The sequence below is a fragment of the Prinia subflava genome, chromosome Z (genome assembly GCF_021018805.1).
Source record: "Prinia subflava isolate CZ2003 ecotype Zambia chromosome Z, Cam_Psub_1.2, whole genome shotgun sequence".
Lineage (NCBI taxonomy): Eukaryota > Metazoa > Chordata > Aves > Passeriformes > Cisticolidae > Prinia > Prinia subflava.
Genome location: NC_086283.1, coordinates 44450406 through 44466620, shown reverse-complemented (window position 1 = coordinate 44466620; position 16215 = coordinate 44450406). Strand labels below are relative to the sequence as shown.

The 16215-nt window shown below is 37.3% G+C and overlaps 1 protein-coding gene across 10 annotated transcripts in view; it reads right to left on the bottom strand.

Annotated features, from left to right (window-relative positions):
• CCDC171 (coiled-coil domain containing 171) overlaps positions 1-16215 on the bottom strand; it is a 163147-nt gene that overhangs the window by 97977 nt on the left and 48955 nt on the right. For all 10 annotated transcript variants that reach the window (XR_010083542.1, XR_010083543.1, XR_010083541.1 and 7 more), the window contains 5 exons: positions 9934-10037; positions 7017-7106; positions 4244-4444; positions 2158-2325; positions 92-280 (listed from right to left, as the gene is read on the bottom strand). Coding sequence is in view for 7 of the 10 variants with exons in the window: in XM_063423202.1 (XP_063279272.1) it covers positions 92-280; positions 2158-2325; positions 4244-4444; positions 7017-7106; positions 9934-10037 (752 nt within the window). In the remaining 3 variants the exon portion in view is untranslated. The remainder of the gene's footprint in view (positions 1-91; positions 281-2157; positions 2326-4243; positions 4445-7016; positions 7107-9933; positions 10038-16215) is intronic.

Genomic DNA, 16215 nt, shown 5'->3' with positions numbered 1-16215 from the left:
AACAACCTTAAACTGGTTAGGGGTTCAAACTACTGAAATAATCCATTAAATATTTAGAAGAAAAAAAAATCAGAAGTTCATACCACCATACCTGTGCCCTTGCATGAACTTCCCCAAGGAGACCTGAGTACTGCTGTTCCAGATACTTTTTTTCATTCTGCCAACAGCTTGCCTGTGCTTTCATCTGTTCAGCCATTTTGTTAAAAGCATCTTCCTGGCTCTGCTGAAGCTCTTTCATAGTATTGGATTTGTTTTTACAAATATATTCCAGGTGAGATATCTTGTGACAAAGATTTAAATAGAAATTCTTTTACTTCTCTAAACACATTTTTACTTTACTGTGCACATCAGTTTAACTACAAACAATCCCAACATAAAATCTAAACTGTAATTTCTTCAATATATTCATTAAAACTAAGTAAAAGCCTTTCATGACAGATTATTTACTTGAGTTGTGCAACAAAATGAACAAAAAATTGGATTCCGATTTGCAATCTGTTGTACCATATTGCAGATATTGTTGCTTTCTTTGTTGAAAACCTGAAGTAGACACTTCTATTTTTTTTTTTGCACAAGTGCATTAAATCTTGTGTTGCTAAAGTACCAATCTGAGTATACCAGTCCCTTAGAAGTTTGCAAGAATTGCAAATAATATGTAAAAAAAGTCCTTAATTTAATTTTTGTTTTGGTGGAAACCCGAAATATTTCAGCTACTATTATGCATTTAAAGAATTTCAGGACATTTTAGCATACAGAAATTGATTTCAACAAGCACAAATGGATTCATGCTGTGAATAACTTTCAAGCTCCCATGCAAACTAATGAAGGAATGAATCAAGGTAATAATCTTTAAATACACACATCTACACTTTATTACTAGAGAGTATTAGGAAGCTACTTTTCAAATATGTCACACAGAAATGAAAGAGAAAAATTTTGTTCGCAAGAAAGAGGGTACAACACAAGTGACATGACATACTGCTCAAAATCCCTGAAAAGCTGCTAAGTACGTGAAAAGAGCCCTAGAGACCTCACAGTCAATATCAATACCATACTAAATTAAAAAGCAAGCAACAATATGACACAACATCCCCAAACACTGACAATAATGTTCACTCCCTTCTCTTCCACTCCCTTTACTTCGACAGCAAATCAGAAAAGTACATCAAATGTTCACAAATCCATGTTTTATCCTACCCCTTTAGTAAGGGGGTAGGTCCAACTGACTGCTGGGGTATAATTATTAATTCATAATTGTTTTAACTCTGATGGGCAGAGTTAAAACAATTCAGTGTAACCAGCCCTGCATCTTACTCAGGCTAGAAGAGTGGCCACTCCTGAGATAAGAAATGTCAAAAGAAGATTTTCCCTTACTATATCTCAAAAAATATCAGGACAGACAAATTCTGTAGTTCTGTATTAGTTGTGGGACTGACCTGATCAATAGAACCAGAAAATGAACTGAAATCCTAAAGACTGTCATACGTTAGTCTGTGGAGTCAGTTTAATTTATTTATAAGGAGGTCTTTTCTTTTCTAAAAATGCAGGGATTTCTGGAGAGAAAGGCCAGATAAGCTTACTTACATCCCGAAAAGTACAGCTCCTACCTCTAGCAAATATTGACGTGTTTTACAAAAACAGGTATTTTCTATTTGTGTTTCTGAATATAATTCCATAATCCATGAGTGACTACTAAATGAAAAAAATACACTGTCATTCTTTCAAATAGTACCTCTGAATAATAAACATATAATTTAAAGACGATATTCCTTGAGTAAGTGCATTTTGTTTCAGTTTTACAGTAAAATAAAGACTTGCTTTATTAGTGTAAATGACTAAGTCCTTTGAATTGCTTCATCAGTAAGATTAATTTATTTTCTTTTAATTAGGTCCCTGTGGCTAATATTGGCTAGTACTATTAGCATGTCCTGCACTGAAAGTGTAGCTTAGAGACTTCATACAGACTTCAGTCACATTTACATGCCCACAGCAATGGCATCAAACTGAGTTGTAGACAAGCCATAATTAATGGTATTGAATTATTAACGTCCAAATTCTTTTTGAAATAAGATGAATGTCAGTCCTTTTTAATGATACTGCGATGTGGACAAATGTCACTGAATTTAATAGAGGTAGCTGGTGCCTAAGGACACTTACCTTCTCATTAGCCCTGTTGAGGTCTGAGATCAGGGCATCAACATTCTCCTGCAACACTACACAAAGCTCAGGCCAAGAGAATCTATCTAGAATGCCTTCTGGTTGTTTTATAAGCACACAGCCTGCTATCAAATGCTGATATAAGCTATGAAGGAAGGTTAGCTTCTCCTGAAACAAAAGGAAAAATAACATGTTGTATCTGAACAGTGTTAGAATTGGAAAAATGTTCATGACACGGCCAGTAATATGAACTACATGTAAGTGAAAAAAAGCCCACACAGCTCATTCTGAAACCTTTTCCAAAATTCCACAATTGCTAATATTTGCAGTCATACATAATGATGGAAATGTAAAAAAACCAGTTTTTATAAAATGTGTCTATTCATATATAATATATAAATAACTTATAAGAATACAGAACAGTCCTGCTTTCATCACAACCACTATCTGATAAAGATAAAAATTTCCATGCTATTAGTACATGCAATTAATTTATTTATTTATGGTAAAACTTCCAGTTATATTCCAACTGTAACCACTTGCAACAACTGCAGAGCATACAGAAAATTCTCTGATTGCCTTGGCAGCACAACACACCATTTATACAACTCTCACTCTAAAGTCTTTTTAAAATTGTTTTAGTATGGATTATATATGAGACTAAATGGCCAGACAAAACAGGCTTATATAAAGCTTCATCAGTTAAATTCCACAAGCCATGCCTCATTCATTTACACTTATTTTAGTCAGTAATATAATAACTTGATGCAAGTTATAAATAAACTTTAGCAACAATAGCATCCATATAAATTCCATTCTCAATGCTTATAGTACATATATATAAGCTGCAACTTAGCAGCTTTGATTAAGACAACAATAGCAAGCTGTACCTCAAAAGTTACAAGAACAAAGTCTGTAAACTATTGCAAAGATTCTCATGTTTTCCAGGGGCCTTGGTTGAGGTTTTACATGAAGAAATTACGGATGGCCAAGATTGGAAACTAGGGTTTTTCTGAGCCCTTTCCACTACAATTAGGTGTATTTTCTCACAATTATTTCATGGTATTCTAGGCAATTAAAAATAAATTGTAGTTTAGTTTTGTTCAAATTTGTTTCTAACAGATTAAAAATTCCCCAAGGAAAATCCAGTGTGCCACCATCACTACAGTTTGTGTTTGAGCTGTGATAAAACTAGTATGATAATTATCCATTTGGCTCAAGAAAAGGATTCCAAGACCCCAAATCAATTCACACATGTTGAATGCAACCACAGGGTTGTAGACATGCTGACTTTACAATATAGCCAGACTTCTAGTTTCCTCCACTTTAATCATTATCTGATGTGTGTAACAATTCCAGCTGCTTCATGTGGACCCCATTTAAATACCAGACTGTAAAAGAGGTGGAAAGAATGTTTCCTTTTTACTCAGTTGGCATCCATGTCCAAATTTGTGGAAGTAATGAGCTCAATATGCACAACAACTACAAGTAGATCACTGCCATTGCTAGTACAGAACCGCTTCATTGGGCAGAAAAAGCAACAAAATTAACATCTGTTAATACATGTAAGGAGAGAGATAATAGTTCTGAAATAAGCCATTGTGGACCCATTCCCACATACAGCACATCACAATTAGCTAACAGATAAAAAGTAAGAATTTCTAGGTTTTGTGGCATGCATGCAAAACCACTTCAATTCCATATTTGCTATCAATTGCCATGTGGATCAGTAGTTAACACATGATGATGACAATATTACATGTTTCAATTGTAAAACATTTCTGTTAACTTTCAATTTGAAAGAAAGAAAGAATTGGTTGTCAGGCATAGCTTTTAAAATAAACTCTGTTTTTCAAAAATTCAAAATTTTGGAATGATTAAGCTATTAATTCTGATACAGAAGCAAGTAAAACCAGTGTGTCCTGAGGTCCTGTAGATATTAAACACATATTTCAAAATACATATCTTAAAATCATATTTTAGGGATAAATCTGTTAAGACTAAGAGTAACCATCTGATGTATGTAAATGTATAAAGCTGAGATTAAATAAAGACTCTTTGACAGTCATCTTGTCTCTAGTAATACCTCTATATCCTTCTGGTAAGCCGTGGTAAGCTTCTGGATTTCATTTTCAGATTCTGTGGCACGTACTTGCTCTTTCTCCCAGCATTGCTGTACATCCTGTAGTTCCATTTTTAAAGTTTCTATTAAAGTCTCTCTGTTTGCACACTTAGCGTGCAGATGGTTTAACTCTTTATTGGCATCAGCCATAGTATCCTGAGCTTCCTGTAAAACAGAGGAATGTAAAAGAAAGGCTGGTATAAATTTACTCTGTAAAATTCTACCTTAGTCAAGTGTTCATCACCTTGAGGAATAGTCATATAACCACATGTATTCACAAAACTCCAGGCTATGTGGACTTCATCTTTCAAGAACAGAAATTCAAAATTGACAATAGGCCTCTTCCACAGCTTGCAACTAGACAGCATTGGAAATCCATCTCTGACAGATAAAGGCTCCATGATGCAGTGATCTTCTCCCTCTGCCCCCAAAAATAAGATGTACAACACAGCGACACAACTTATCCTCTGCAGAGTGCAAAGCTCTCAGAGCTATTGAAAAGATACATTATTTTCTTAAGTGAATCTCTGATCTGTTAGAACTGAGTCTGCAAGCAACACAGCTGCTGTTGTCCATTGTATTCTTCACGTGCAAGATAAAAAAATCTGAGGACTCTCTTTGGAGGCTTGACCTTGGGAAGTAAGTAATAATCAGAAATGGTCATAAAAACCATTATGTTACCAACACCAAAATGTCACCAGGTAAACAAAGAACTTAATACACAATACAAAACTACTACTACTTTTGAGTCAAAATACTGTGCAGTTACACAGGATTTCCAGCAAAGTTTGCAAAAGGTCAAACTGAAAATATTGTTTATTTTTCATAAAATCATAGCTTCGTAGACCATAAAATCATACAAAAGATACTACCAAATTCATCAGAAAATGACATCAGAAGTTGTTTTATTCTCTAAATAAAAGTATTAAAATATTAGAGTAATTTTACATTTCTAATACAAATACTTTCAGACTGGATCTAGATTTTGATCATCTATACAATATTATTACCAAAAATTTAGAGAGATTGAAAACCGGCATATTGCAGAAAAATGGCTACCCTGTATTTTTGTGTGAGCAAACTCAGTTTGTGTGTGAATGTCTTGGGTTATGTAACCATAATAATGTTTATTCTGTTTGCCATCTCTTGAAACCAGTTGGGGAGGTTTTTTCTTTCTCTCTTGTATGACCCATTCCTCATAACTCCAAGGGGTGGAGGGCAGATGCCTTCTGATAATAGGCCAGCTGTTAAAACCAAGCGGGGCAGTGTTTCTTATCTCTTGCATCACTGTCCACCCTCAGGGGATATCTTCTGTTAATGGGCCATTAAGGCTCACCAGTGACGTGACACATTACACCATTCCACTGTGAGATGCTACACACAGTGCGGGGAGCCAACTGTTCCTACCAAGATAAAAACTGAGACCCAGGGACACCAGGTATCTGGTTTTCCACTGGATTCCCGGAGGAAAACCAGACCCATCTTGCCATCACTGGACCCTTTCTACAGGATCATCTCTACTCCACAGAACCACATCTGTTACTCCAGGAAGATTTATTTGGACTGCTTCCAGCACCCTGACCAACAGGGTGTTGTATCTCTTACTCTGTCAGGGTTTTCTAGGATTTTTGTTTGTTTGTTTGTTTTTTTACTACTACATTTATATTTTTAATATTCATAGTAAAGAACTGTTATTCCTATTCCCATATCTTTACTTGAAAGCCCCTAATTGCAAAATTATACTAATTTGGAGGGAGGGTATTTACATTCTTCATTCCAAGGGGAGCTCAAACTTTCCCGGGCAGATACCTGTCTTTCCAAACTAAAACAGTGAAGAATACAGGTATCTCTTGCAAAGGGTTGCAAAATTTTAGGTGACTTAAAAAGATGCTGTAACAGAAGCAGAAGTCCTAAATCTTCTGAATATAAATTAGTAAAGAAAACTTGAAACAGGTGACAACATAACAAGTATCTGTTAATGTGAAGATTCAATGAATGTTAGAGAAAAATACTGCATAAAACATAAAGCAGCATTTACTCAGCAAAAGAATCTGAAAAATGCTAGGTTTACAGACATTCTATTTTGGCAGTAATACAATACACTGCTAGTTGGGAGATTAAGTTAAAACAAAACATCAGGACTTGCTCACTCCCTTGGATATTGATTTAACCAGATAGGACATTACAAAACTGGTGTCAGCCAAAAACAGAAAAAAAATTATTGTTCCAAAACAAAAGGAAAGAGCTCTCAAGTGTTTTTATCTCAGGTAACTTTTACGCCAAGAAATTTCAGGCCATAAACTTTACAGCTCTTAAAGACAACTTGGTGCATCACATGCATTGACCTGACAAACACAAACAAAAAAACAAAAGAATGGACATCTTTAATAAAATATACCTTCATATGCACAGAGGTAATTAAATTCTCTTTACCTTTTCCTAAAAACAGTTAAACAAAAAAGATTATTCATACCAATTTCAATATAAAACAATACTTTGCAAATTTATAAATGTATTTTAATGATTTCAGAAGTTCAGTCATTGAAATTATGTACTTTATAGTAGTAACAAGAAGAAAGCATCATGGTTTCACCAAAACTTACAAGGTAAACTAGTTCACTCAACAGAATACAATGATATAGAGCCTTACTCTGAAGAGGAAAAAAAAATACTTTTAATCCAGAAGCAAACCTTTTGCAGAACATTCACATTTTATGCTAAATTCATTAAACCATACCTTAAGGTCTTGTCTTAAAGCACACATTTTCTCCTCAGATACATCAAGTTCTTTTGTCATCTTTTTACACAAAGTCTTTGTTTTCTCAAGCTGTGAAAAATATGAAAGTCAAACAGGCTTTTACAGAAAGGCTGCAATGATCTATTCAGTAATATATAAAGGAAGAATTTTGTATATGAAAGTAAAAATCCAAAATTTATTTCAATTCCTTGAAGAGCTTTTGTACTCCATACAATCTAAATAATATTACAAAACCACTACAAAAACACTAAATAACTCCTTTATAATGATTTAAAATAAAGAGTGGTGGCAGAATCCCAAACTGAGTCCATTCTTACCTATCCTATTAATTCTCAAAATACCTGACAAAACACAGATTCTGAAGTGCACTTTAAAGCGCAGTAAATTTAGATAATGATGTGGGGAGTTGTTTAGAAAAACAAGTTTTCAAGTCAGTGGCCATTTGCAGAAATTGTCCAGCTACAAGCATGATTCTTTACTGAGCACTGGATAGTACTCACATACTGTAAAAATCAGCATTTTTCCAAAGAGGCACAGTAACTACTGTAGGGTTAAAAGCAATCATCTCAGAGGTTGCTTAATGTGTACTGAGGTACCATTTGTGTACTAGCTTTGTTTTCCACTTTCAAAAAGGATAACAACTTATCAAAATAATCTGTATCTTTGTTTATATGATGATGCTGCCATTTAAGGAGCAGCCTGAAAACAGAATACCTCATTCATGAAATTTATTAATTACTTTTTAAAATGCTTATTTTTTTATTTTGATGTCAGGAAACCTGGCAGAACCCTTAGAAATAAGTAGAGTAAATTAAAGAATGCTACTGGAATATTTCCAGTCTTTTTACTGGTTTGCTAGTCTTTTCCCTGTTCCCAAATATATTCTCTAGTGTCTGCACTATGCAGAAAGTCAGAAGCTAGTTATCTGCAAAATCCAAAACACTTCTACAACTTTCAGTCACCCAAACCAACTAGATCTTTTAACCTAACATTTAACACAGTAAGTTAAAGATGACAAATGACAAGTTTACCAGCATATTTCATATATACATACAGGTGTACACATACATTAATAAATTCATCAATGTGTGAGATCTTGTTGAAAACCTTTTTATAAAGAGAATCACTAAAATTTGCTTACTATTGTGTTGCTTACTAAAACCCTTCCTTATTATGTACTAAAACATCCTAGTTTTATTGCACAATGCCCTTCATAGTCCCCTTGTGCATTATTGTATTATTAAAAAGTTTTATTATTAAACATATCTCGCACATAAAAAGCCAAAAGCAGCATTCTCTGTGGGGGCGGGGGTAATCAAGAAGGACAGAGCACTGCCCTTTCTGTGCACCTCGAAGGTGCTCAGTGATCTCTGGCTCCATATGACAACTTCAGGGTCAGTCACACACAGTCCTACTGGGAAGTCTTGTGGCAGGTCATCTGTTGGTCCTGCTCTGCTTGCGATTTATTTTCCTTGACAGTTCATTCTTCTTTCTGTCAGAACACTCTCTTTGCTTTCTTAGAAGCCACCCCCTTGGTCTCCCCACTGCTGTCTCTGGCACAGTTTCACAACAAAGCACATCACTAAGCCAAAGCCTGCTGAGTCGACTTTTCAACTGTGCTGCCTATCACGTGATGTTCCTCCTCCCAAATAACAACTCGCTGTGGGTCATATGTTCCTAGTTACTCTTCAGCTTCCAGACTTGGGTCTCAGAAGAGTTTCATAATGACTATACACATCAGTTCTCTTATCTTGCTGGGAAAGATTTAACAGTGCTTGCTGTTTAAAAAGTATAATTGTTTCCATGGTCACTTATTTTTGTGCCCCTTGAACAAACTCAAAGGTCTTGTGGGAGACCATTCTTTTCCCAATAAAAGGGGCAAAGCTGCTATACTTTTTTTTTTCTTTTTTTTTTCTTTCTTTTTTTCTTTTTTTTACTTTTTAATTTTTAATTTTTTCCTGTGTTGAGTGACTGGCTAGAGTATGCATTTGTCAAAACAAAAGACCAAATCTAGAAGTGAAATAGAGTGCTGGCACTTTTACAATCTTATCACACTTTACCTTTCCGTATTTGCCAATTTTATTCAAAGACTAATCACAAGTTTGTATAAAAATTTTTAATGATGCAGTTAACGTCTTTCTACAGCCTTTAAAGACACAAATTAATAAAACATCTACACCCAAGAAGAGTAATTTAGTTAGACTAGCAAAGCACACAACAAAATAAATGCAAAACTGTAACTTTTCAGTCAGTATGTTAAAAGGACAGTAGGACTGCATGAAAAACATCTAATTTTTTTCAAGGGTAAGATTCCCCAAATTGAAATATTTCCATTATTTTCTTAGATAACTTAAATACAGTATTCTAACAGTCCTATTTTAATTAAAATAACAGCAAAATAGCTCCCAAAGAGAATCCATTGAAAACACACTCTCCTCAGAAATTTATACTAGTTTCAGAAGTACAGGGAAGCATGATAATTTATATAACTGGTAGTGTATTTATATACTGGTGTGTAACTGCTGAGGCTCAACCATTGTATTTTTAGGAACACTGCAGTATATGCAGCTGCCCTCTTAGATCATTATCTTTTAACTACAGTCCTATATGTTAATGGTTTGTTATCCTAAATGTTTTTTGAAAATAACTCCAAAAGAATGAACAAGAAAACCAACTTAAACTAGAAAGAGAAAAAACTGTTCTCCCAGTCCCCACAAATGTGAACTTCACTGTAGGACAAGCTTAGAGAAATAGTAGCGACAGAGACTTTTTCTTTGGGCATACTTGAAGCTGTCAACTCAACATTTCCACTCTTCTGCCGTTTTTTACAAGCAAAGTTTATGTACTGCTGCAGGCCAAACGCAATACATCTAGAGCCAAACATTGCAAGTGTTACCTCATTAGACATATCTTCCAGCTTGTTCTGGTAAGCTGTCAAGGTACACCTCAAAGTCTCAACGACAGACCAGCTCAGAGGTTTATCTTTGTCCTCACAAGTGCCTGAAAGAAAACACCGAACAAAAATTAAGCCTTAAAGGCACAGAGAGAAAACTACTCACCCTGGATTCCAGGTATTAGAATTAGTTAGGGCTTCATTGACAATACAGAACACTGAAGAGCAGCTTTGTTTGCCATGAGAGATACAACAAATATAGCTGAAAGATACTTCTATAAAAGCTTTAATACAAGATACAGAACTGTAAATTCTGGATTACATATATACCTAATGCATTTGGTATGCAGTCTCACATATTATTTCTACTGTGATCAAGCCTTTGTCATTCAGTCAGACAAGCCAACTTCAAAACACACAATGATATACTTTGAAAAACATGTCTGAAAGTTACACTTTTCCTGACATTATTTTGCTGTTGTCACTAAGCATGCATATAGTAATGCAGTACTTCATTTACTTAAAACCTTATTGAGCCAAAGGTCATATGATTATGTTATGCTTGGAGAGGACTTAAAAACATTTTAAATTATATTGAATTTTATTCTAAAGGAAAAAATATTATCTGTCTGCAGAGTCCTACAGAACACTTCAATTATAAATCTGATATATCTATTATAGATAAATTTATTAATCTTTTAGATTGAGACTGCTGATCTTATTTCCTTAATGAGGGATATATGAACAAGTCTGACCATTCCAAAGTGCATAGAACAATGTGCCAAGAAAGCAAAACAACACTGTATTGATTGAGAGGTCACAAAATGTCAGCTGATATTCAGTTTCCAAGAACAAACTTTTTCCTGGTGTTACACCACAATACTAGGTTATTGACAGATCATTCTTCTCAGAATTATTTATATTCCTAAGAAGAATCTATCACTTACTTTGTAGCACATTCTAGTATCAACTTTTCAACAAGTTTTAATATGTTCTATAAGCAAAACTATCTTTACCAACTCTTAACAGCAGCCTTATTTTGCAAAAGTGAAAATAATCTCTGGCATTTTAAATCCAGGAAGGCTAAATCATCATAATTCCCATCACAATTAAACAATGATACAGGTGTTTATCACCAGCATCATTAAGCAATGTACATTGAGTGCCTCATAAAGTCAAATCAGATACTAAAGTCTGAGCCTTTTCTTTGGCTCTCCATAAAATTTTACCAGCTAGAGGAGGTGCACTTACATACTTGCAGGGTATTTTTTTAAGAATTCTATAATTAGTGTCATCTAATAAGCACAATATTCTACTAATGAATTGTATAAAAATGATGACATTTCTCCTGTAGGCTACACATAATGCATCTAGAACTCAGTGGAAAATGTACTTAAATGCACAAGTCAGAACTTATTGCCAAATGCCATTTGGAAAATTCTTTCAATTAGTAAGCCTCTTCTCTCCCAACCTTTGATAATACCAGAAAGTATAAAGTGCTATTCAGGCTAGACTAGGTGTTACAATCAAAGTCCCACCTAGTCAAAGCAACACATATTTGCAGGATTGTTTTCAGTAATAGGAGCAAGATCTGCTCTACAGTACGCATATCCCAGTGACAGACCCCTGGTCTGTCCTATCAGCCACTCCACTTACTTACCACAGTTTCTAAAAGTCTATAGAGTCAGGGAAAAGCAAGAGTTTCTAAATGACACTTCAGAGTCCTGTGAATCCTAGAAATATCCCAAACAACAATGTAACACTTAAAACAAATCTAAGAAAAATTCATAAAATGTGACCTTTTTCGAGAAGACTTCACATTGAAGAAAGTGACAAGTGCATCTTACTATAATTTTTATCACATAACCACAGCTATAGCTATGCACAGGGCTCCAGTCTAGTCTTCTCAATTACAAGACCAACTTCTCACTACTTACTACCCATTGTAGGAACATTATGCATTGATCTTGTTGCACAAAAAAAATAAACACTATTTTTTCATACTTGTAGCTCTAGCAAAGTGGTAACACACAATTCTCAATCAGTTTAAAGCCATACCTATTAAGTCAGTCCAAGAGTTATCTTTCATGCCATAGTTTTTGTCAAACTGTCTAAATAATGTATTTTCATATTTTAAATCCCAACCTGCAATAGTGTTATTAATATCATGCTTGCCAACATTAGAATTTTGCCAGTAAACATTCTATGCTGTCACTCCTTGCCTTTGCTGTAACCCTTATTTCTAGGCAGCTCAATCGCAACAGAAATACCAGATTCAGCCTATCTGCATTAGCTGAAATCAAACCTATGGCTTTCATGCTGACCAAATGTTGTCTGTCTTCATACAACTGTGCAGGAGATACACAGCATAATCCAAATGCACTCTGTTGTGGCATAGGCACCATGTCAGCAATGAGATAAAAAACCCCAACCCAGTACTTGTGTAGTGTATGCCCAGTATTGCCCAAGAGTTTGAGGGAAAAAATTGGGGAAAATGCCAAGTTCCATACAAGTATTACAAAAGTATAGAAGTGAATAAATTATTAAACCTGCTATTTCAGACTTTCTGCTAGCTGTACTGGGCCAGGGTAGGAAAGGGGGAATTTTCTTCATACCAGCTCATATGGTGCTGTGTTTTAGATTTTTGACCAAAATAGTACTGGTGGTATTAAATGGTGAGGCTAACTCAAAGCAGCTAACACTCTTAGGACTTTTTACTCATTTCACCTTTTGTTTTTTTTCAGATTACTACAACCATTTGTAGTTGTAGTAATCTGAAAAAACAAAAAAATTACTTTTTTTTTCCTGAAGACAAACATCCCTAAGAACATACCCTGTTGCTGAAAAATTGCAAAATGAGATAAACTGTAAAGATACATGGTGAATTCATGCAAATGGACCAGTAAGAATAACAATGCTCTGGAAAAGTTATAAAGGTTACTGGAAAAGGAGAAGACATGGTTTTATGCTTGTTATTTTGACATGCATAAAGAAGAAAAAAAGCTTTCTAAAACTATTTTGGTTTTAATCTGTGTCGTGGTTGTGGGGGGAGGTAAATTTTTCCAGGGGGATGTGGGCAGGCCAATCAGTGATCAGCTTTTCTGCTGGCACCTGGATTGGTCACTCAGAGGTTTGGACACGCCTCTGAGGACACAAAGAGTTAAAGCAGGACTCCAGGGGGGTTCGGTCTCTTTTGGGTTGGGGTTTCAACAGTGGAAACATCTCCTCTCCCCTGCTCAGCTTTGGGCTGAGTGGGGGAGGGGAGCCACGTGGCGGGGCTCAGGACAACCACGCGGTGGAACTGAAGTAAGCTGGGCCCCGGGGGGAGAGAAGAGAGTGGACAGGACTGGAACTGAGCTGCCCCGTCCAGGATGGAGGGGTGGAAAACTCTGGAAGTGCCTTCTGTGTGTGCTCACCCCCCTCCCCCCCCCCCCCCAAACTCCGGGAGAAGGTGCCCAGCCACGTGGGGGTTGCCCACCCTGGGAGTGCCTGAGCCTGCACCCTGCCGAGAGCTAGAAACTGTTAACCCTTGCTTGGCAGAAAGAAACTTTTCTTAGACATTGATTCTCATGACTGGTGGTTTCGGAGGAGAGAGGGAAGCAGCCTGGGACCGAGATGATAAAAGGAGATGAAAAAAACCCAGATGGGCAGAGATTGAAGAGGAGTGGCTGTTGAGCTGGACTTTTCTTGCATAATGTCAGCCATGGACTGAACTTAAGTCTCTTTTGAACATAAACTGCATTTTGGGTGGATACAGCTGCCCCTGCTTTTGCTACAGTGACTGGGACTTGAAGAGTGGAGCGAGCAGAGAAGAGAGGGGGAGGGTGAGGTGGTACCCTCTGCCCTCAGGGCAGACCTGCTCTCGGAACCCCGGCCCCTGGGTAAAAATGGGGAGAGCTCGGCATGCAAGCATCCTTAAAAGAGCCCTGTATGTAGCTTTAGACTATGGACAGCGGTGAGAGCGCTGGACATAGGAAAAAGAGAGAGTCACCCTGGCAGAGTTCTCCGGGCGGTGCCACGAGTGACATGGAAACACATAAGGGGTGGACCTGTGTTTGCTGAGGAACAGTCTGTGGTGTGAGAGAGACTCCTCTCTCCCTTGCTGAATTGAAGATTGGTTTCATTTTGAGTGGTGATTGTTTGATCTAAAACCCAAAGGTTTGGTCTGTGAAGAGTAATGTGTGGGGGGTGGAAACTGGGAGAAGAGAAGAAATGTTCTGAGAAGTTTTTATTTCTGTCTCTGTGTGTGTTTAAGAGTTTTTCTGTCTCTGTTCTTATGTAATGTAATAAAGTTTTGGTGGGTTTTTTTTGTTTTCAAGATTTAAGCCTGCTCTGCTCTGTTCCTGATCACATCCCACAGTAGTTGTTAGAGAAAAAACATATATTCATGGGTGCATTAACATCTGGCCAGTGCTAACCCATGACAATCTGTATTAGGTTTGCATGGGCAGGTTTTTGGTAGTGGGTGGGGTTTCAGGAGAGACTTCTGTGAGAAGCTGCCAGAAACTTCCATCATGTCTGGCAGAGACAATCCCTGGTGGCTCCAAAGATGGATGTGCCACTGGCCAAGGCTGAGCCCATTAGAAATGGTGGTAATGCCTCTGTGATAACAGGTTTAAGAGTAAATGAAAGCAGATGTTGTGGCACAGTTTTAATTGTCACGACAGAGAAGCAGGAGTGAGAACAAGCGAGTGGAACAGCTCTGCAGACACCAAGGTCAGTGCAGAAGGAGGGCAGGAGGTGCTCCAGCTGCTGGAGCTGAGGTTCCCCTGCAGCCCGTGGTGAGGCTGTGGTGAGGCAGCTGTGCCCCTGCAGCCCACAGAGAGCCACAAGGGTGCAGAGACCACCCGCAGCCACAGAGGAGCCCCACACTGGGGCAGGCAGATACCCTGGAGGAGGCTGTGACCCTGTGGGATCCCGGCCTGTGGAGAGGGGCCCTGCTCCAGGCCGGAGCAGCCTGTCCTTGAAGGACTGCAGCCTGTGGAAGAGCGGCCCGTGCCGCAGCAGGTCTGGGAGGAGGGTTGCCCTGGGATGGACTCAAGCTGCTGCAGCTCGCAGGAAGCTGCTGCTCACGAGATGGAGCCACACTGGAGAAGTTCTCAGTGAACTGTATCCTGTGGGAAGGGGCCCTACGGTGCAGCAGGGGAATGACTCCTCTCCCTGAGCAGCAGGAGAAGCCAGGGGTCATGAACTGACTGCAACACCTTGCAGTTCCCTGTCTCCTGATGCTGATGGGGTAGGAGGCAGAGCAGGCAAGGAGGGAGGGATGGGGGGAAGGTGTTTTTTGAAGAGTTTGTTTTACTTGTCTTTATCCTGCTCTGATTTTGCTAGTAGTAAGTTCACTTCATATCTGTAAGTTGAACCTGTTCTGCCTCGATGGTATAGGATGAGTGAACTCTCCTGGTCCTAACCACAACCCATAAACCTTTCATTAAATTTTCTCTCCTCTGTCTAGCTGCATGAGTTAGCACCTTTTATGGGTGCTTGGCATCAGCCCAGCATTATAACATAATCGTAAAAATACAGTATTATCTTCTCTTTACAGTGTATAGCCTAATAATCACAGACTAATCAGCACTTGAATTAAGAGGCTGGATCTTTAGAGTTGGATCTTTAATACTGACGGATTTTTAAGTAGATCTCTCAAGCCCTTGAGTGGTCAATGTTGACCACAAGAACAAGAAAAGTTTCCCCATCAGCTGTGGCTTATGCAGCCCCTCATTGAGTAATTAGACTACAAAGATTTATTTAAGATTTTTACTTTTATTGGCACCTAGGCATTCCCATTTCAAATATAGTAACAATATTTTTTTTAAATTTTTGAATAAATATTATCAGATACAAAAATTTCTAAGTACACCAGAGTAATAATATAATAATGCAAAAGCATTAAAAATTAAGTTTAAAACTTAAAAGTGTAGCAAATAAGTAGAACAAATGTCTTAGTCAATGTCTATGTTAATATTAAAAGACTGTAATTGACTGTAAGGACTCAGTCAATCCACTGCAAAACTAAATTTTACTATCTGCCTCAAGAGCCTCTTCAGAGGTGATAAAGCTTGGAAAAAAATCTATTTAAAGTAGTTTAAAAGTTTGCCTCAAACAAAGCAAATTAATACTGAAGGTACTGTTACTGAATTTCTAATATTATAGAAACAAATCAAAGCTCTTCTCAGCGAGGTTAACTATCCAAAAGACAATTGCTGCTTTGGAAACTGCACTTTGTCAGCAGCATCCAGCTCCACTGAGAGTTATTTAAGTCCTTCTGAGCACATGGAACTTTGC